The following is a 24,051-nucleotide window of genomic DNA, read 5'->3' as shown; positions in this document are numbered from 1 at the left end:
TCAAGCAGAGAAACCTAGCTGTTAAAGTACAAATAAATAAAATGGCTGAGAGAAGAGAACGTGGAATATCCCCTCAAATTTATGTGGCCCTAGCAAAAAAGCTCACAGTTCTCTGTTTTCTAGATGATCAACAATGAGTGAAGTTAGAAGACTTTTATACAATACAATCAACATAATCTCTGAGAAAAGAACGTTTTGCTAAAGTACTGCAAAGACACAGGTAGAAGAAGAGAATTACATGTTAAATATTTCTTCCAGTAACATCATGAGTCTCACTGGTAGAAAAATCTCCTGTAGAACTCCACATTCGTGCATCAATACAGGTCTCTGTTTTCTCTCCTGTTTTAGAACCCAGCATCTCTGAGAGTTGAACAGATAATCTCCGATTACCAGTACTCAGTAGCACGTCCTTTTAACCTCATTCCATGCTATTTTGTTTATCCACATTCCCCATTTACTAATTTCATCCCCATTTCACAAGACTTACATACATTCCCCTGCTTGAAATATTGCTTTTACTGTATTTTGTGTAAATTGCTAGTGGAACTATGGACTCAGGCTTGAGCCTCCTAAAGTGAAATACATAAGAAACTACAGCATGTTTTAACTGGGTTGGTGATTCCTGTCACCAGTCATGGGTGTGGGGTGGGTAGAAAGAGCACTGATCAGGTTATGTTTCAGGTCCAGTTCAACATGGAGCATTACTTGATACAGAACATAGAAGAGAGGTAAAGGACTGTTTGCAAATGCCCGATCCCAGGCAATGGCTTGTATTGCTTCTTTGTGAAGTGGTGTCACTTTAGGTTGACTTAAATGGAAGTGAATATATGGCCAGAGTTAGTGACGTTAATGTGGTAAACCTAATTTTGAAACTATTGTGCCATTCCCTGACTGCCAAGGGAGGTAGTCAAGTTACTATCCTTGGAGGCATTTAAAAGATGTGCAGATGCGGCACTTAGGAACATGGTTTACTGGTGGACTCAGCAGTGTTAGGTTTACGGTTGAATTCTGTAATCTTAAAGGTCTTTTCCAATCTAAATGATTCCGTGATTCTATAATCCTAAATGAAAAGCAGCCAAGAAAGCACAAACAGTTACAACACACAGTTTCAAAGTAAAATCAGCTAGACATAATGCCAAGATACCATATTTTCAACTAATTCAAGCTTTAGAAATTAAACATTAGTGTGCAAATTTATCCACGAAGTGCCATTCAGATCTATGGATGTCTTTTTGTCCCATCAGTAACCTGTTAATCATGCGCATTAGTTACCTAAACAATAGAAGCTTTGGTAAAAAGCTTTTCCGCAAATAAGTACTACTTTTTAAATGAAAATAACATTTAAAAAATATTAACCACAAAGACATGTGACTAGCATTTTGACCAGAGAACAAAGACCCTGAGCAAAAAAAATCTTTTGTGGATGAAAGAAAACTGATATGTTGTTTATAAAGCTGAGAACCAGAGAAAGCCATTTACATGACAAAATAAATATCTGTGTGCACAGTTTTCTTCTCTTTCACCACTATAGCTCTTGCCTGTTTTCTTCAACACACTGCAGTGCAATGGCATAAAAAAAAGCCTGAAATCAGGTCAACTAGCTATTCGATCTTTTTTAGACACCCTAGAAAACATATTAAGTCACAGAAACATGCAGATAGATGCCTACTGGGATTATTTAAATTAGGCACCTACCTGTCTTTGCTTTCATACTTAGAAACTTCTACAAGCTTATGTATGAAAATCTTTCTAAAGATCTACCTGCTTTTTAAATCAGCCAACTGAATTTTTAGGCATCTACTCAGTTTGGTAAATACATATCTTATCATCTTATTTTGTACATTTTGCAAACAGGTAAACTAATATTTTACACCATCAAATGAGAATGTAAAGTTTAATTAATGCTGAATAACAAACCCCTTCAAACATACTATTTCCAGTAAATTAAAAAGTATTAATAATAATGCTTCTACTCATTTTCTGTTTAAAGAAAAGCATAATATATTACTTCATATCCAAATTAACAGTTTTGAAGACAGTAAATTCTGTAAACCCAAAGATATTTCAAATATAAAAAAAATTACAAAAGGGGTAAAAATATGTAACCACATTACTCCAACCTATGTTATTCCTTCTGATTTTACCTTATTCCAAAATCATAAACACTGATGCAGTTTGAAAATACACTAACAGCTTCTTGTAAGCATGTTTAATAGAGAAAAATTCTCTTTCTGACATACACATGTATATACTTAAGCCTATCAATCATAGCCTTTAATCAGAGCTCTCACTCATATCTTGCCCAAATTTCAGCACTTTTCAGGCTCCTTGTTTAAAACGTCATCATTTTTAGCAGAGTCAAGCTGCAGTTGCACAGCATGTCATTCAGCATTTTATGTACATGAGATCCTTGGTGTACCCCATCACTGGAATTCACAGTTTTGTAATTTAGAGAAGATTTCTTGAGAGATAGAATAAGAAATATTGCTCAGACAAAGTTAACTTTAAATTTTCAAGTTTCCACTTCACATTTTAAAATAAATAACTTAAAATGTGAGCAAAACCATTTAATCTCCTAAATCATCATCTTAAAACCAGCTATTTCGGTTCAAAATCAGCCAAGAAAATCTTCACTGATTTGCAGCTGATACGCAAATTTCTGAGTAATGGCAATGGTGAAATAAAAGTAATGGAAAAGCTATAAAGCCTTATAATAAGACACAAATGGCTCTTAAAAGCATGGATTTGTTTGTTAAAAGAATCTGTTTATTGCTTACTAAAATGCACTATCGCAGTATTTTTAATGTGATACAGCTTCCTAACCCATGCTGGCTGATTGCATTACTAATTAAAAAATTAGATATCTAATTATATCTAAGTTGAAATATTTATAAAGTTATATGAGAGCTAAAATAGCATCTAAAGGACATGCTCATTAGTTTTTAATTACAGCGGAAAAAAATTTGAAGTAATAAAACTAATGTGCATGGACCTACCTAGTCCATGCTGGGCTATGCCATCCAAGTTTCTAAGACACTTAAACTATGGTATGTCAATTGGGGGAAAAAAGAGAAAGCCAAAAAAAAAAAAGAATTTTGTATAGTAAGTTACATTTTGGTGAAATCTTCCGCAGCGCATGATGGAATCACTGGAACACAAGTTAGACATACCTGGGCGCACTCAGCTTTCTTACACATTGCCTATAAAGTTCTCTACTCTGTTTTCTCACTCGCCTAAATATGTATGCTAAAATTCATTTAAGCTCAAAGGACTAGGTCTAATTTATCAAACAGTTCAAAATACCAGGCTATGTGTGTTATCAGTGATGGAAATGTTTATGAAATTCCACTTTCATAATGGTTTTCAACCTATCTGGTAAGAAACATGCTGTTGCGCAAGTGGGAGTTAATATTCCAAAGCATGGCTGTTTTCCCCTAGATTACTGTGGGAATAAGACCAAACACAGGAATGAAGCTAAATGAGGGAATGGGGCTGAAGGTGGGGAGAAATGGGACTGGGTGCTCCCCTCTCCAACCCATGGGCTGAGTACAAGGCTTTAAAAATAAAGTCAGTGGAGATGCAGCACGCACAAGGGCAGCATATTGTTCATCAGAAAGGAATGCACCAAAGGCATCTTGCTAGGTGAAGCAGGGGATGGGACATCTGTGGACACGCATAGCCAGCTCCTGCTATTTTCCAAAAAGCAGAATTGCAGCTGCTGCTCTGACAATCCAGCCCTCCAGCTGACCTGTACTCATTAATATCATTGTAATATCATACTACTAAAACACACCTCCACATCTAAGGCTACCTGCCTCTTTCCTGCGTCCTTTCAATAATAATTTTAAAATTCTAAATTATATATGTATTGTAAGCAGAGAATCTTAAGCATACAAAAACACAGTATACTAGGATCAAAAATCCTGAAAACTTGAAACAATATTCAAAAAATCCCGATTCAATTTGTTTTCAGTGAAATATCTACATGCAATATTTCAGTGTGAGCATTCAAAAATTACAAATAGGAAAAAAAAAAGGCTTGGAAGAGGACTCTTCAATATTACAGATATTTTACCTCATTGGCATCTGCTAACTTACTAGGACTGAAGCTTTAGTTTTACTCTGAGACACCATAACTAGTTTATAATACTGCTCGTCTAAATTTCTGATATGGTGCCTGATTACCCTACTCAAAACTTTGGATTATTTCATTTTCTTCATTTAGTGTAAGTGTGACCTAAATCAACAGTGTGTAAGAATAACTTTTTAGAAGCTAAAGAATTTGCTCTGTTTTATTACTAAATCTAACTGCAAGTTCTAAAAAAAATAATATGAATAATTACATTTTTTCTAGTAATTTTCTATTCATTTACAGTTCTGTATCTTTTCAAACGCTTACTGTTCTGCTAATAAAACATAAATAGCTAAGTAACATCAAATACATCTTCTATTGTGCCCCCTACATCTATGTTGTTCCAAAACCCTTCCGAAAAGGAAAAATTGAATAAATACAGGAGAAAATCAAAGATGCAGAAAAAGGGAAAGAAATTGGAACCAATATACTTTTATTACAATCCTCCATAACACATGGTACATGGAATAAGCTGCTTTAAAGTAAAAAAATAATCCACGGTTTCACTGCTACTTGATAAACATATATTTAAATGCCACTGTGACCAAGAGGAGACAAAGAGACATATTCAAGGGAAAAAAATTCCCAAGATCCCATGGTTCACTGCAGTACAATGCGATATCTGGTTTAAATCCACATATAAGAAGAAATGGTGCATTGGAAGAGAAAACAACAGAGGAAAACAGCAGGCATTTAAATGAGATTTTTGGCTTTTCTTTTTTTAAGGTACCATCGTGTAGCTACATATTTTATCTTACAGGGTACATTTAGGAAAATGATCCCTTTTAAGGACCTAAACTTACTGACTTCCAACGGCACACTGGTGATAGGGAGAAAGATAGCAACTGCTTTCTGAAAAAAAACTATAATCACCCCATTCATTTATCTATAGCAAAATGAGAAATGTCTTTTTTATTACCTTTTGTTCCATTTCCTCACATATCTAGAGTGCTGCCTTGTGTACAAGGACAATTTAGGTGGCCATGGCTCTCCTTTACCCCTGGGACACAGAAAAGAATCTTCCAAGGAGAATGGAATGACAGGCCCAGGGTGGCATGTAGGGCAGTCATAGACACGAGAACAGAAATACACCATGCACCATAAAACTTCTTCCTTTCTAGTAAGTGCTTACATGTATTTTACACGCAATCTCCCTACACTGGCACACTCTTTACAGTCGTCTTTCAGAGATTTATTACATTTGAATGTTTTCACTGGGACAAGATCAGAGCCAGTTTTCTTGTTTGCCATTTGCCACTTTCAATCTCATTCTTCATCCCATTCTCATGATAGTTTGCTACTAATTCTCAAAATTTGATCCCTAGGTTGACATCACCTTGTTTCATGCCCACTGTCTTTAACCGCTCTCTGTCTTCCTTTATAAAAAAACTCTTTTACATTTGTTTAAAAAAAAATGCCCAAACAAAAGCCTTCCAAGATCAGAAAAATCCTCTTAGCTTAGGTAGCACCTCCTCAATTTCTACCCTGATTATCTTCCACTCCACTGAAACCATGCTCACTAATGAGCTTCTGCTGGGTAAATCTGAGAAAATCTTCTCTTTTGATCCCCTTCTTGCAACCGACACAGCTCATCACTGTCTCCTCCACTGTTTTCACAGGTGGTCTTAACGTTTTAAACAACTATGTAAATTCAAGAACATTATGTATTGTCACAACGCTCCAGCAGAACCGTTTTCTCCTCACCATCACTCACACCACAAGCATAACTATGCCAGTGGCAGTTCCTGTGTTCAGCTCATATGCATTCCTGTCTGCACACAATACATTCTCCAGGAGAAGAATTCTTGGACCAAAATGATTCTGATTATCTTAACTCTACTTACTAGATTCTAAATACTATTTTCAAAAGATTAGCTTCTGACGGTTAAAGCTACCATTCAGAAAAAGACTGTTCTCCAGATAATATGAATGTGTCTAATGAGACCTAGCAGTTTAGAGAAATCTGAATCTTTCACTATCTTCTCAACTTTAAGCAATTCAATTTTTCTTGTTTTACTAGATATCTGACAGGTAACATACAAATATAGATTTTCAAGAATAGGTTCTGAATCTGAGTTCTCTCTATATTGATTATTTTCTATCAGTATAGCGCTGCTGTGATATGAGACTTATTTAATAAACACTGACACTCATTTTACTTTACCCTATTTGTCCTAGTCTTTCATTGGTTTGTCCTTCCATCCTAGATTGTTTCTATTCTAGAGAAAACTTAACACTGTTTTAAAAAAACAATGTAAAGGCATTACACAGATGAAGGCTTAACAAAATATTTTCCAGTCCATAAAATAGTTTTTTTGTTTTACTGAAGTATTAAAGTTTATGTATATTTTAATGTGAATCCAATATATAATTTTATATTAAACAAACATGGCGTTCTGGAAATGAAAAAAGGGAACAAAATTCAAGCCTTGCTTGTATAAATATGTCATGCTTGTCTAAGAAGTACCGAGCTGTTCAGAATTTCAAAATATTGAAGGTTCTACAAAGTAATTTGTCATCCAAGCTACCATCTCCACTCTCTACAGTCTTAGCAGCTATTTATTTTTTATTCTGGCAAAACCCATTGATGGCAGAGGCTGGAAACCCACGCTCTCATTTCCTAATTTTTTATTATTAGCCTTCTAAAAGTATTTAAACAATAAACAAGGAGTTTCCAGCATTTCTGTAAAGGTCAGTTTATCATGATATAATATACTCAATGGATGAATCAAGCGAGCTCAAACATTGTTGCTAATAATAAAACTGATCCAGAATTTACTGCCAAGGTGACACTGGAATAAAATTATGGGGCAATGGACATATTTTCAAGAGGAATTTATTTCTGCGGTGTTTTGCTTTAAAAATACTCAAAGCATTGCTCATTGATCTTATTTAAGGTTGAATTTTGTTACAGAAGGACTACTTGTTGACTACATTCAAGAGAGAATGTGTTGGCCTACTACACCAAACACCAGAGCTGTAATTAGGATATTCAAAAAACACTCAAAAGACAATTCATCTGATGTGTGTCCACATTTTTTTAGTTTGTGGTTATTTTTCAGAAGGCCTAGTTATAATATAGTACGATATGGGAGAACTGCTCCAACAGAAGCATCCAAGCAGCATCATTTCACACACAATTACACCGGCTTTACTGTATACGTGCGGTACAGCAGTGAGTTACATCCCTTGGTAAAATAATGGCAGGACGTGGTTTGCTGCCACAAAACATCCTTTCTGATCTGCAATCCATGCTCTTATTTCCCTATTAATCCCAGGAAAGATGAAGTTAGAAACATGCTGCAAAAGCTGTCCTGGCAGCAGTGACTGTGAAGAATGGTCAGAAGAATGATGTGGTGCCAAATACACAGGGGTAACCAAAGTCCTATGCTGCAGCTCTGCTTGAGAATTCCTAGAGTAAAAATGAATAATGTACTTCCAAATGCCCAGATTTCAAGATGTGCAGAAGGTAAAACTAGACAAATGAAGAGTAAAACACATACAGCATTATTTAAAGGCTATTAACTAAAAATTGTTTATACCACCACCCAAGTAAGGAAACTGCAGGATCTCTTTATACTGAATTTCTTCTTGCATAATAATTAATGTTCACTTTCATTGCTCAATATTTGAGCATATAATATTTTTATTTCAACTTCTTATAATGATAATAATGAATATCTCACATATGCCACTTTTCCTTTGCACTGACCCTGTAACTAATTGTGGGCTGAGAATACAGTTAAGCTAACCTGGCCCACTAAAGCGAACGGGAAAGAAAACATCCTCACCTGACTCTGGAAAAGCTCAGTTTAGAACTTAACCTTTCTTACATTGTCTAGCCATTACATAATCTTTTGTTTTCTCAAAGCAAAAAACATGTATGAAATATCTATAGTTATATAATGTCAAATAAACACATGCATGGGTTTAGTCTGACAAGGGAGGGCATACTCCCAAAGTAGAATCTACCTGACAAGTGCCAGCTGCCTCGCTCTGTTCTACAATACTATTACTATTTACTGACTTATTTCCAGAAAATATATCCTACAATTTGCCACAGTCATTGACAAGTGAATTCTAAATACCAAAAAAAATGCAATACAATCGCCTACTGGATCTTGATGACACAATGAAACTAAATTTTGCCCAGAGTAAAGGAATACAAGTATTTGTCTTTACGTCAATTTTTAAAACCACTGCTCCTGAAATAACCTTGTAAGGATCTCTACTTTGAAGCAACTGCAGCATAGAATATGAAATCATAACATCACTGAAAAGAAATAAAGATAAATACTTATAGGCTAATACAGACCTTCTGCAGTCATTAACCTTTTTTTTTAGCATTTTGCTGCCACAAACTTAGATTTGAAATCTACTGTCACAAGATAGGGGAAGACAAAAGGAAAACGCTGCAAAAGCTCTTGGATACTACATTAATCTACATTATTAGTCCCTGGTGACTAGAAGAAGCGTAAACTTGGGAATTACCAACCTGTCAGTCTCACCTCTGTGCCTGGAAAGATCACGGAACAGATCTTCCTAGAAGCTATGCTGAAGTACATGGAGGACGGGGAGGTGACTAGTGGCAGCCAGCATTGCTTCATCAAGGGCAAGTCCTGTATGACCAACCTAGGGACTTTCTATGATGGGGTAACTGCAGCAGGGGACACGGGAAAATCAACAGATGTGATCTATCTGGACTTCTGTAAAGCCTTTGACATAGTCCCCCACAACATCCTTCTCTCTAAACTGGAGATATTGATTTGATGGGTGGACTGTTCACTGGATGACAAATTGGTTGGATAGTCATATTCAGAGAGTAGTGGTCAACAGCTCGATGTCCAGATAGAGATCCGTGACGAGTGGTGTCCCTGAGAGTCTGTACTGGGACCAGTGGTCTTTAATATCTTTATCAATGATACAGACAGTGAGATCGAGTGCACCCTCAACAAGTTTGCAAATGATACCAAGCTGAGTGGTGCAGTTGTCACACCAGAAGGACAGTATGTCATTCAGAGGGACCTGAGCAAGCTGGAGAAATGGGCTTGTGTGAATCTCATGATGTTCAACAAGCCCAAGTACAAGGTCCTACACCTGGGTTGGGGCAATCCGTAATTCCAATACCAGCTGGCGGATGACGTGATTGACAGCAGCCCTGCAGAGAAGGATTTGGGGGTGCTGATCGATAAGAAGCTCGACATGAGCCAGCAACGTGTGCTCGCAGCCGAGAAGGCCAACTGTATCCTGGGCTGCATCAAAAGAAGCGTGGCCAGCAGGTTGAGAGAGGTGATTCTGCCCCTCTGTTCCTCACCTAGAATATTATATCTAGTTCTGGAGTCCCCAACATAAGGATAAGGAACTGTTGGAATGGGTCCAGAGGAGGGCCACAAAGATGATCAGAGGGTTGAAGCACCTCCTGTACGAGGACAGGCTGAGAGAGCTGGGCTTGCTCAGCCTGGAGAAGAGAAGGCTCCAGGAGATCGTACAGTGACCTTCCAGTACCTGAAGGGGCTACAAGAAAGCTGGGGAGGGACTTTTTACAAAGGCTTGTAGCTATAGGACGAGGAGGAATGGCTATAAATTGGAGAGAGGAAGAATTAGCCGAGACATAAGGAGGAAATTCTTCACAATGAGGGTGGTGAGGCCCTGGAACAGGTTGCCCAGGGAAGTATTGGATTCCCCATCCCTGGAAGTGTTCAAGGCCGAGTTGGATGGGGCCTTGAGCAGCCTGACCTAGTTGAAGATGGTCCCTGCCCATGGCAGGGGTCTGGAATTAGATAATCTTTAAGGTCCTCTCCAACTCAAACAATTTTACAATTCTATGATTCTATGCATGCAAGAGGACATAGAGGTTGGATCATGTGTATTATTGCGCTGACTGCAGCTCTGATAATGCACTGGAATGGAAGTAGAGTGCATTTATTGAATCCATTAATTTATCATCGTTCTATCTGAGAAGCACACCCTCACCTTTAACACATCAACTGATGTAAAAATATTCTTACTTATATACTCATCATTATTTATATACTTCTGTACATCTACTTCAGACCAGACCATGAGAAGCCATAAGGGTCACTGCCTATAGGACTATTTAGAATACAGTATTCTTACATGATAGAACAGGCAATAATGAGGTTAAAATAGCCGTGATGTTTATATTATATTAGGAAGAACATAGGGAGAGTTGTAATGGATAAAGTATACAGTAATTATTAAAAAAAAAATCAAAAAAACAACAAATGTGGCTCATTCAGAATTACCTACATCAAATTATCTATCTGTGTACTTGAATCACAAAGTCATAGAGACATCTGGTTTATATCTATGTGCAGACTAGGCTTGGGATTTAAAAGACTGACTGAACCTTCACATGGCACAACAAAAGAAATGTCAAATGATGGTATCATCTCATGTCTGGTATGATGGAAGCACATTTCAAGCTCTTGATAAAACACAGAGAAGACATTATTGTGAATGAAAACAAGAATATTTTCAAATTCCTAAACTAAAAGTGTAAGTCCTACCATCACTGGAAAGGAATTATTTTTCTACTAAGACAGAGTCCAAAATTAACGTGCAGGGCTTCAGATATTCTGCCGTAAAAACTAGATTTTTTTTTTTCAAAAAGGAATATTAAGATTCTTAATAAATGCCCTACAACTAAGTATTCAGCTTGCAAGAAAACATTTTCTAAAGTAAGATTTAGGATAAAAGCATAAGAATTATCAAGCTTGAGGAAGCACTAACTATATTCTAATATTTTTATTTTATCAAGAAGGAAAACAGCCTTGGAGAGGATACTTAGTGTTCAATCCAACAGCCAGTCACTCCTGGAAACATGGAAACTCTTAATCCTTTTTGTAAAATTCAGATGTAGTTTGTGATTGCAATTAAAAAAAAACAAAAAACCAAACAAAAAAACCCCCAAAAAACCCCAAAAATCAAAAGAAAATTCAACACAGCAACTATTAACCCTAAAATCTTTAAATACTGGGAAATATCCTAAAAATACTTTGCTTAAAATGCTATAAAAGTAAGAAAAACTAGAATGGACACTAGACACTATTTATAAGTAACGGACACTAGAACACCATTTCCATCAATTTAAGATAGAACAATCAAGATTATTACTAGTAGTATACTTCTCTTGAAGAACTGGTTATAATCTACTACTAGAAATACTCCGTTGCTGGGAGGACATAGTGTCAAAACAACAGAATAGAGCAGCTCCTTTTGCACTACTGAATTGCATACCATTTATCACAAAAATGGGTTCATCAAAAGCATGCATTTGTTTCTCCTGTAGAGGAGTCAATGTTAGTACTGGCCAAACATGCTTCTACTTAAGTTTGAAGAGCGAATGCTAAACAAACTGATGTGTTTTTTTATTAAGTCCCTCCATCTCACAAGTTTCACCTGAGCAGTATACTAATCAGTCCCATGGCTTCTGGACTTCAGCACGACCAGCACAAAATCTTTTCCCCAAAACAGAACATGTAAACTGACAGGAGCATATTTTAACTACTGTTCTGTCTCCAAATAAGTATCACAGAAAAGACAGGATGGTTCAGGAATATAGAAGGAAAATTTCATTATGGTACTAACATACATAAACTGCTCTTGCAAGAAGGGAAGATATGCAACAATTATCTACATCATTATATTTTTTTATCTGGGTATGTTACATCTACACCTAGGTCAATGGTCAAATGGAAAATCTGACTTCACATGTTTATCCTTCCCCAAACTGGAGACATGCAACACTTTTTACCTTACTCAAAACCCTGCCTTGGTGGCTATTGCAGATTAAGACTTAACCTGGAGCTCTGTTATACTGAAGAGCACTGTTACACTGTGCTTCTTTGGGAACTACTTTTTCATGCTACCTAGCATTTGCTACCGTTAAGCTTTTTTATCTTACAATATACTAGAATTGCTGAACGTTGCAGTCTGTAATATATATTTTAGTCAAAACAAATAAATGTTGATTTGTGTTACAATACAGTATTTTAATTTCCAATAGCTGGAATCGATGGGAACAATGAAAGAATAATTTAGTTCTTTATTTCATTCTTACCTGAGAAGAATATGTGTGACCATCTGATCCACAAACAGGATTGGTATAAACTACTGGACACTGCTTGCAGTTTGATGAAATGGGACCACCCCTCCACTGTTTATGGCCTAAACCAGCCTCTTTCATACTGTAAGTAAACAAAAAGTATGTAATTCTGATAAGCAGTAGTAAAAATAGGACACATTCAGGGTATTTTAATGAGCCTTTACAAACAGCAAGCCATACATAATTTCAGCCATAAAGTTTTCTTCTAAGTAAAGAGCTGCCACAGTCTTTGGTACACACTTGCTCACCTTTGTATGCCACTCACTGTAGTGATACTTAATACCTGTGTACTATTTCACTTTTTAAGATATTTTAATATAAAAAGATTATTAAAATGATGCTTTGGTGACTGTTACACTTAACTGATCTGTAGTATTTTTTTCTTGTTGTTATTAAATAGTATGACTGGAGCTTTTTAACACCTGAGTATTACAAAATATCATAAATACTTCTATTGAAACAGGTTGGCGGTCCTTCAGAGTTATTTGCCCCAGTTGGACCACTGGCTTTCACAGCTTACGCTTCAAAAAATTCAGAGTCTAGCATCCAACGTAAAGTTCAAAGGAAAAAAAAAAGTAGTCCACTCAACCACAGAACTGATCCACATGAGCATACATATGCTTATATAAACAGGTATGTATAGCTAGATGGATCATTTTAATGCATAAACAAGCTAAACTGGGTGAGGCTAAAAGTCTAAATAAGTCATTGACACTTCCTCAGAATACTCTCCTAGTCTTAGGTAACTTGTGGCACATAGCCAGCCATCCCCAGATAAACATGTTCTCTCTTTGTAGCTTCTAATTATTTCATTATTTTTTCCAATTGCATTTTGCAACTGTGAAAGCATTTAGCAGCCGTCGTATCCTGAAACACCTATTTATTAGAATTGCCCAATTCACAGACTGACCTACAATACGCTTTATTTATTAATGACCTCCAAATAAATAAGAAAACAGAATAATAACGCATGACTTTTGTGTTGTGCTTTCCACTTAGAATCTTAATGAGGAATCTAAAACAATGAGGCTTAGAATACAGCAATGATGAAAAACTCAAATCAAATCTTCTTTAATGGAGCAGAATTCTTTCAGCTTCATTCACCAAACAGAAAAATCAAGAATTATTTTGCTAATTAGACATGAATCACTGTTTGAGAAGAACTTATCTGGAGTAAAAAGAAATTAAATTAGAGAAAAGAAGCTCCTCATCCTTTAGCTTTATGACATGCAAAGTTAAGGCTAAAAGCACACGTCTAACAGTAAACTGGTGATGATCAAAACCAAACCCTTGTTTTTCAGCTATGCTGATATTTTCATGCTATTCATAAAAAAATGACACAAGTTATAGAAGTTTATATTCAAATTATGATTTGTGGCAACATTTTAAGATGCAGAGATTTTTTGCAGTCTAAACAGGGACTTGAACTGTTGTACTCAGAAATCATCATTTATTGCTGAAAGAGCCAAATTTACCTTAAACAGCTTAAATTACGTTTACCATAATGAGTAGTAAAATACCCATCCAGGAAGTTTTAATGTCTATCAGGAAGCATAAAAAAAAGTAAACAATTCAAACATACCACTGTAATTAATAATAAATATCAATCCTTTCTGCTGAGTTGCATCACTTGAAGACTAAGTATAAACCATTTCATTTCTACTATAGTAAAGAAAAGCAAAGTTGAACTGTATTTTTGCTTATGTATAATATACAGCAGTAATCTGACTACTGCTGCTCCTCTCACTTGACTGAAGAGTTTTCCAGTCATCCACCTGAGCTCCATCATAATTAGATTATTTAGATGGCTGCAGCTTTCTCTTATTTCTTCTTACTTCTACAGCATAAAATTTTCCAGCGGTGCCCCTGTAGTCTGAGGTTACTGACAGGACCAGAGTCTCAGCTAACAACCTGATACAACGTATCTTTATCTGAGATAAGATGACTCAAAATGCTGCATAAATCAACTGCAAAGTTCAGTCACCAACAGAAAGGACAACCAGAAATTGGACGTAGAATTTTTGAGACACACAGGGGCTGTAGAGTATAGATGCTTAGAACATACTAAAGAAAGGACCAGCCATTATTACAGGGGTTTTAGCATATCTGCACCCTTGTACGTGCCCTCAATGATGTTTAAAGACAAGAAAAGACAGGGTGGGGGGGTAGGAAAATGGATAAATAAAATCAGCTAAAGGAATCAAAAGAGAGTTACATGTCTCAGGAAGGACCATAAGAGATCTGGACACTAGAAGAAGCCCAGGACATGGAAATTGCAGGTCTGCAACAACCAATGGAGAGGTATGAAGAAAATGGAAAATATTTTATGTAGTAAAGATAAATCGTGTTCTCTCAACTAGGCTCTGCTTTGCTAGGCTTTTAAATGCAGGCTGTCCCAGTTACTCAATTTAGGGTGAAGAAAATCAAGTTTCCCATCATACACAGAGCTCACTCGAGACCATCAAGAAATCACTTGGTTCCTATATAACTAATAATACTTTTCTAAAACCTCCAAATATCTGTATTTCCAAACAGGGCATGGAAGGTAGAATGATAAATAAACTACAAATAATGATAATTTAAAGGTATAAATCCAGATTTTTTTTGATTGTCAGTCACCGAGATGACAAGCAAGTATAACAAGTCAGTGAAAAACATTTTTAATACTAGTTATGGTACATACATGCATCTCATGCGATATAATAATATTGTCTTTTATGTACGTACCCAAAGATTACCTTTCATCATTATTTAATTGCATCAAATTTGTTTCTGTTGACTATTGCTTTGTTAGCAGGTGTTGCATTTGTTTATTTTAACAGCTAGGCAATAAGCATATATACAAACTATTGACACAGAAATAATGAGAACTACTGCTGTGATATAAATGAACTTGAATTAAGGTCATTGATGTAAGTCCACAACGTCATGAAATGAGATACAGAAAGACTGCTTAACTACAATATAATTGATTTGTTATCATTTACTCAAGATATGAAGACAAATCAATATAGTTTCACATTTTAAAATGTGAGAGAGGCAAATAAATTGTAAACAATGAAATAAGTTACTTCAGTATAAGAAGTCACTCTTCCATTCCTCTTCCTTGTATTTATTATTTTTGAATTTGATATGCAAGAAGTAAACCCAGATCACTGGAACTTGCAGTTAATAAAATTCTGCCATTTCATTTTGTGCAGTCGGTACAAATGTTTTTGTGCTCAGTAGTATTTTGCCACAATACATACATGATGCCATGTAAAAGTCACCTCTTCCACTGACAAACTTTATACTTCTACATTTCCTGAAAAAAGCTTCAGGATCTTTCTAGTAATAAAATAACGATTAATGAATACACAAGGACCACCTTATTGACACCTAAGGGGTAAAATTAAATATATGGGTTAAATTTACCAGCAACATTTGTGACTGCAATAATTTGCATACACCAAATTGTGCATATGCTTTTAGACTGCGTATGAAACTGCATGCCTAGAAACATAATTAGCCAATCTACCCAATTACTGTAGCCTATATACCTGTTTGCATACATAAACCTACCTTCTTGAATACACAGTGATCATGCCTGCAAATACTTTGAAAATGTTTAATGTAACCATTGAAAATTTAGCTGCAAGTCAGTCTTTGGCAATTATTTAATGATATCTATAAAATATAATATCTATAAAATGTATCAGTGCCCAATTCACTTTAAAAAAAGATATTTTCATCTAAATTTGAGAATCTTCAAATGCAAATCTTCAAATGCAGACTGACAGAAACAAATTGGAGTTACTAAAAAACTGATCTTTCAAAGAACTCCTGTAGCTCTTCTCTGACAGCTACATTTGCATTTTTTTACAGATTTAAAAATTATTCCAATTCAGAGACTGACTGATTAAGTTTTGCCATGGCCTTTGGGGGACACAAACAGTCTGTGTCAGATTAATATAATCAGAAAAAACACTTGTATCGCAAAATCTAATTTTCTTGCACTAGAGTTGACTCGATTTCCTTCAAAATTACCTTTTCATGTGGAAGCATCCTGGAAGAAAATTAAAGCTGTCAATATACTGCTAAGATGTTTCTTTGAAATGTGAAAAGAAACCAAGGCATTATTGACAGTCTCTGCATGTGTAAATCTGTATTATTTTGACTTGTTTCTTTATTTTGCACTATTCCTAACAAATACAAGAAAAATCTGTCTTAAGAAACTAATTATAATTAAATAAATCCGAGACAAACAAAGCAAAGGTTAGTAAAGTTCATATGGGAATTAAAATATATTTTAGCAACTTTAAATTAACAGTGTTTGCAAGATATTTGTATTTATTGATGGACCTTTATAACTTTTAGCAAGTGCATGTGAGATTATATAAATTCAGCAATTATTTTCCCTGAACTTCTGCACCTAAGACATCAGATTCAAACATCATGTTAAGATTTATCATTTTGCCTTGTTGTCACACAGCTCCATCATTTTCAGTAGCATTCTGCCTACTTTTGCCAAGCAAATAAAGTAGTATTTTATTTAAATTTCTATATTATAAAATAAAATAGAAACAAAATGTCCTTATATACTTTAAGAAACAGTTTTAAGTAATGCTGCTGAAATTTCCTGGTATAGTATATGCTTCGTTTTGTTTGAATGAAGTTAGGTAGTACAGCATTTTAATGAGACAGAAAAGCAAAGAATGCATAGCAATACAGAAATGAGTTTTCTCATTATTATACTTACTTGTAATATCTTGAGAGATGAAAGGGAGCCTAATATACGATCAGCTGAAAGCAGTGCTCAAGACAAATTTTCTTTTCCACTAGGCATTTCAAGGAATAATTCATTAGAAATTACTACGTAAATCACCAAGGGAGGGAGGTGATGAAGATTTTAGGTGACAGAACATTGAAAGTGCCTATTAGAGGTATCAGTACTGTATGATTTTTTAAGAAAAAGATTATCAGCATAAACTAGACCGAAGGTTTCTCCTAGAACCTCTCAGATTGTTCCACATGTAATTTGCATGCCTGGCCATTAATGAGGACAAATTTTGCTAACAGACTCAAAATACAACTTACAAAGAAGGAACAACATAAAAAAAAAATTGAGTCAAAGCCATAACCTGTTATCAGTTTTCTCAACAGAACTGCTATATGGTCGGTCACATCTTTAGAATAAATAGAGCTACAAAGAAATATTATAAAGAAAATCAAAATTAGGTAAATGAATTAAAAAAATGAGACTTAAGGTAGGTAATTGGAAGATAACAGGCAAATAAAGGGAAAGAAGACCTGGCTTGGAGTCTTAAACCTGAAAAAAAAAAATAGAAGTAATCAGAAATGCTTTTACCAAGGAGCCTAACTTCCAAATGGTAGTTAATATTGTATATGTGGTGTTAAAAAATCTAGTCCATTGTAAGAGAACTCTAGTGAAATCTGAAGGAAAAGTTGACCTCTGTAGAAACGGTTCCAAATATTCTTTCCAAATTTTAAGAGACAATAGGTCTTTTGAGCTCAGTGTCTCTGAGTATGCCCATCCAGCTGTAGCTATTCCTTAAAAAGTTTGGAATAATAACTTTTGTTTTAGTTAAATACCAATGACAGACAAAAGATGTTCAAATACTACCTAGAGATAATGACAGAATATAGACTTGTTAAAGGACTAAGAAGAAGGTTGTACTACAAGAGATAGCAAGTAACTGCTGACAGTATTCCTAAACACCTTAGGAAAGTTAGTAAAACTATTTACCTATAGTCTAGATGGCAAAAACGAGCACATTCACACTTCACACTCCTCCTGTCTTTCACTTCTCCTTCCAACACAGATCCCAGGCTACAGAGACAGTGCTCTTCACATTCCCTGTTCTAGAGAGCATGACTTGTCCATTATTACCTAACATAGCCATCTACACATTGTAAAAGCAGAAATATAATAAATCTCCACTAAAGTCCAGCATATTTATGGAAATGCCTACTGTATTCCTACAAAATGATCTGACATACTTCCATGATTTTCCTATATTTTAACTAGTAATAGTCATGCGTACATATCTATAGTGGATTTTGCTTGGTGAATACTGGAGATGTAGAAAGTATTCATGCATATCACTGGCTTTATTTTCTGTCACAGAAACCACTGCACTCAAACTTCTTTAAAGATAGAGACGTAAGCTGACCTTTTATAAGAGTACCTGTAATAACTCTCTTACATCGTTTGAACTAGTAGATTGAACATATTACATCAATAAAAACAAATAAAGCACATGAGCACAAACAACATCTAAATTACAAGTCTATTCCAAAAATGAGTACCATTTTGAACACAACAAACATACATTTTTGTTTGTTTGTATGAACTCATATGAAGTATTGTTGAAGATAAGGAACAAGACTGCACCTTTGCACAGAATATCAGTATTACAGATGTTCTAATATTTCAACTCCAGAAATGTTGGATTCCTTGAAAGATCCCAGCCATATTCTCACCCAGCAGGATATCTCCAGTACTTCATCCTCATTTTTATCACTGCAGAATACATGCTGAACTACTTAGCGAATAATCAGGTCAGATGACAGCAAAGATTAGGAGGTTTTGTTTGTTTTAATAAGAAAGCCAGAGATTAAAGTAATTTTCTGTATGACTTTTGTGACCTTTTTGTCTTTTATTCCTGCCTGCTCCATATATCCCACTTAGAAGTCCTGAGCCATGGAAACTGTCAAAACTTTAGATTTGCTACCAAGGATGACAGTTGAGCATAATCCATCTTCTCATTGTCTCCAAGAAAAAAATCTGGACATTCAGGTAAACGGAGCACCAAAGTATGCCCCATCACTCCATCAGTATCTGCAGTTCAGACCATCATAATAAGGAAGATGGGATATATTTTACCTTAACTCACAGCTGGCTGCCTAGCTTTCCTCCTAGGGATGGAGGTTTTGATGCGGCATGGCTGAATAATCTTGACTTAAACTTCTGCGGAAACTACTGAATTGTTAGAAAGAGCTATGAGACATTATGTAGAGTGGAAGGAACCATGCAATACAAGAAAGGTAGAACTGCAGATAGAACTAAGACTGCTGAGACAGGGTCAGTTAGGGACGGGGGAAAAACAAACTACACATACAAAAAGTCATAAAATCGTAAAAGGAAAAAAGCAAGTCATTAGTTTAAACTGACCCTCAGTTTAAACATCAAGGATCAGTCCATTTCATGGAGCAGTGGAATTCAACGCTTGTTTTACTTGATTGAATTCTCCGGCCAGGAAGACCCCATTCTGGGGTATTCATTTGGTATCTTGCAGGAGGTAAACAGTGTCTTCACATTTAGTCTGACAGCAAATTAGTTCTAGCAATAAACTGTGTCTATTTGACAATAATTATTTCACACTCTTAGGTATCATATATCCTTCTTACACAGTCTTTATGCACTGTAAAAATTGCTTGAACAAAGTAGTCCAGAAAGGGAAGATTATAACTATAGGTTCAGAAGCAAAGAACACAGCGGAAGAAAAACTTGGACAAAGCAGGCATTTGAACATGGCAGAGCGATTCATCTATCACAGGAAGTTTGATTTGGCTCTTCAGCATAGTTATTTCGGCCTCCACCATGAGATATAATTTTTCTATATTGTATAAAAACAACACAAACTCTGAATTAGTTGATCTCTAGTACCTCCATATATTTTTCAGTTCTTTTAACGTTGGCAGTGTTTTCACATCTGAAATGTCTTTCAACAAAACAATAGGAAACAATATTCTATACAGGCATCCATTGTATCGGATGTGCAAATCACTGTGCCATCTAGAGGCCACACTGAGAAATCTTTTCACTGACCATTACTTCGCAAAGATCATTACTTAACAGACAGATGCAATCTAAAGGAGGTAAAAAAATTATATAGCATGAGAAACAAGCTAATTTCCTACATCTTTCAAAGCTGACATCATCAAATACAAACCTCAAATTTTATAATGTCTATAGTACAACAATCAGTGAATTCTCATTAGGCAAAGTTAAGATATAACATTTTTAATTTAGATCAGTTGTGTGTAGGTTAGGATTTAAAGATTGTCGATATAATCCTGGTCCTGTTAAGTTAATTAAGAAAATACCTATTGACTTTCAGAGAGTGACAGTTTTAGGCTGTTGCATTTAGGCTTCACATACCACATACAGTTCAGGGTACTATGTTTCAATAACACCAAAAGAATGATTTGTAAAGATTATTAAGGCCTTTGCGACTAATTCAGCAGTATAAGACATACACTTTGGATCACAGAATAACACAGAATTCCAATGAATACAATCAGTGTACTTGCCTTAGCAAACAAGCACCACAGGATTATACATACAGAATGAAACACTCGGTGCTAAAAATCTAATGCCCGTGCTTTTGAAGGGGAGGAGGGCGAAAGGTTTTTTTTCTTCTAGTTTAACTTTGAAGTCACTCAAGTCTGACACGTTGGCCTGCTTAAAGTAGGATCCTGGAGCACAACTCTTTTTTTTTTTTTTTCAATGGAAAGGAATCATTGCTCCACTATTAAATCAAAACAATGTAAGTAAAATGATCGGATTCTCACACAGTAGGAAACTCCCAATTGAACCAAAACACTAATACAGATATATTGGGGCAGGGATTGGCTGATACCAAGTTTCAGCATTTCCTTCTCCTCCTTTTTTTAAGCATATGTTTTTTTTCAGGAAGAAGAAAATATCTTTCAAAAAGACCATTATATTACCCTTCTTATTATCTTCATTGCACCCCAAATCAACCAGTCCATAATATCAGTAAAAGAAAGAAGAGCTCGCTGGAATACAGAGGACCAGTAAAATTATGCCTATTCTTTCATCATTTTTTTTTTGTTTTCAATGACTGAACAATTTATCAAGTTTGTGTCTCTAATTACAGCACCACTGTCAGAACCCTCTTTCTTCTAAGGACCAAATTGCTCTCCCCACAACACAAAAAATGCCACTAGCTAATTTGTGGCAGCATATTGTACACTCTTTTAGTCCTCACCTTTTCTCTCGGCTTCAAAGAGACTGAGGAAAGGTCCATGAATCTATAAACAAAGAGAGTTGGATCACAGACACAGAGAAGTCTGCTGAGACCCAACGCTCACATGCATCCATACTCAAAAACAATTCCTACGGATCACATATACAAACAGAGGCCTTCATTTTTGCTCCCTTCCTTTTCAGTGTGAAAGTTATGTCTTCATCAGGTTCCTAGAGGCAGATGCAGCCAAAAGGGCCATGGCAATTTAACTCCAACTCCACCCCCTACGGCACTGACAAGTAAAATCAGACTGCAGGCATACAAATTGCTAAAGAATCATAGGTTTTGAATCCAGACTCTGCAATATCTATACAGTTCAAAGCAAATTAATTTTCTTCTTTCAGATCTCTCATCCAACATTGCAGAAAGCAATCTCTCTAACAGTTAATTGCTCATCCTAAATTGTTAGTTCTGTGCAGAACGAAATAAAACCAATACAATGATCTTGGTTGACATCTAGTTTAGCAATCATGATAAGAATCTGCTGGGTTTAATAGAGCAATATTACAGCAAATAATAATTTCTGCCAAAATATATCATAAAATGATACAGCAAAGCTGAGGCCAAGAGACAAAACGAAGAGTTACTAACAATTCATATGACAGTAGAAGTTTTCAAGGATTACTGTTTTCAGAAACTGTACAAAATATAAAAAGACCCATGTACGTGAAAGAAGTTTACTAAGATCTAAGCTCTGTGTATACTCAGTATGCAAAGCAAAACGTCATGTGAGGGCTTTTTTTCTCTCTAATGCAACATTTTGAACAGGAGTGGAGGATATAAAGGTAAAGAAAAAAATCAGGTGGGGAAAGAACAGTGTAGTTACAGAAAAAGGTTCTTCAATTATTTTGAAATTATATGAAAATGTATTGTCATTTAAACCATAAAAATGCTTCCTTTGCTACAAATTATTTTCACACAGATGGTGCAAAATTCCCTTGGCAAGACTTACTTGACAGTTTTAAAGATTATCAACCCACCCACTATTTATCCTAGTTCACGTTGTCTAGAAGACTTCTACTTCATAAATATAATGACCTAAACATGACTTCTTTCCTTTCTGTGAATATACCAGTTTTCACTCACCCGAACAGACAGAAAGAAAAGTGAGGATCTCCTAAATTACATATCAAGAAAACAAAATTAAAATAAATGAAACATAATCAAATAATTAATAATCTACAGCCCAGAGAAGATAAAGGGACTATACTTTGATTAATGTTACCATTAGGATGGCCACTCCTACAAGATTTACTATTTTGTCTTGAGTACAATTACCAAATAGCTTTTACTAGAAAACAGCTAGTTTTTCTACTGGCTCAGAACACTGCCTGCCACAAAAATGTTCAATTGACATTATAGAAAAGATTAATATTCCACTCGTCACATTCAGAACCCTACAGAGTGATTCTCACACGATTTATTTTACTCATTGCCTTATAAATATGTTTCACTCTTGCTGCCCATGCTCCCAGCATTTTCTTCCCTCACACGGAAGTTACAGTTTCTGCTTGAAAATGAAGACATAAAGGAATGAAAAAAGTCTATTAATGAGCATCACTGTAATGTGTCTGAAAGAAGGATTTCATCTCCTACCTTTAATATTACCATTATACGTCTGCTGTGTCAATCACTTAAATTTGAGAACAATCAGGCAGACTAAAACTTTTATTTCCTTGAGTATTTAAAAAGTTCATTTGCATTCTTCATAACTTTATGTTTGACTCTTTAGGTAGGTGTACAGGTAGAAAATATCAATTAATGATCAGTTTCACAAGAATTTATCTTTTTTTCCTCCTGAGTAATAAGTATGGAAGATAACTAAAGAAACATTAATTCTGCGAAGTGACTGATGCAGTACAAGAGTTATAATATCACATATCTTGACCATTTAAACTTTTAATTCTTTCTGTACTTTTTTTTCTCCCCCAAACTCACCTGTCCTTCACTTTTTTAAAAATATCCATTTCATATAGTAAACTAATCTCTTACCTACGGGAAGGCTTACTCATATTCATATAACAAGGCTAAAATTACTTCAAGTTGCTGGTACATTCCCATTAAAAGTATTTGTAACATTCAGGAAAACATATCAGCCTCCCAGCAATGACATGACAAATGCTGAAACGATGTAACTTCCTTCAGGAGTAAAAAAAAAAAAGAAAACAATAAACAACAACAAAAAAACAGCAACTGAAAAAAACACTTTCACACTTTCTTATCTATTCATATATTGGATCAGACTGAATCTTCTCATGGCCTAAAAATCCAGTAGTATCCTCTCTTCACCTGTCTCCAAAGATTTTAGGAGTGCTTGGCAGCTCTAATACTTCCTTGATTTTTCTTATGGGTCAAATAAGGGTGCAGTTGGGTTTGGGATTTTTTTTCTCCAAGAAAGGTTACTTTTTTTTCTTTTCAAGGAAAACTTCTTTGGATTTGTGTCTACTCATGCTGTTATCCTAAGGCAGATTTTTGGAAACCGTTTCCTCTGTTTTATAGGAACTCAGAATACATAAAACAGCTCTAAGATTCAGTTTCATATTTAAATAAATATTGACAAATAGTCATAAAATTTGTACAAGTTCTTCTATATGACTGAAGATTCATTTTTTCAGTGTTTTCTGTACACCACATAGGAACTATGTACTCAAAAGAGATACTCTGAGTCTTTTTATACCAATATTTATGGGATTGTTATTAACCACAAAGAGATAAATTTTTAGCCACATACACCA

General features: G+C 35.3%; 1 protein-coding gene across 2 annotated transcripts in view; it reads right to left on the bottom strand.

Annotated features, from left to right (window-relative positions):
- The window catches only part of SPOCK3 (SPARC (osteonectin), cwcv and kazal like domains proteoglycan 3), a 182,740-nt gene that overhangs the window by 64,745 nt on the left and 93,944 nt on the right, over positions 1-24,051 (bottom strand). For both annotated transcript variants that reach the window (XM_054066070.1, XM_054066071.1), the window contains exon 5: positions 12,216-12,342. In XM_054066070.1, coding sequence (XP_053922045.1) covers positions 12,216-12,342 — 127 coding nt within the window. The remainder of the gene's footprint in view (positions 1-12,215; positions 12,343-24,051) is intronic.

Source organism: Cuculus canorus, chromosome 4 (assembly GCF_017976375.1).
Source record: "Cuculus canorus isolate bCucCan1 chromosome 4, bCucCan1.pri, whole genome shotgun sequence".
NCBI lineage: Eukaryota > Metazoa > Chordata > Aves > Cuculiformes > Cuculidae > Cuculus > Cuculus canorus.
Note: the sequence above shows the minus strand (reverse complement) of the source record. Positions and strands in the feature narration are given on the sequence as shown.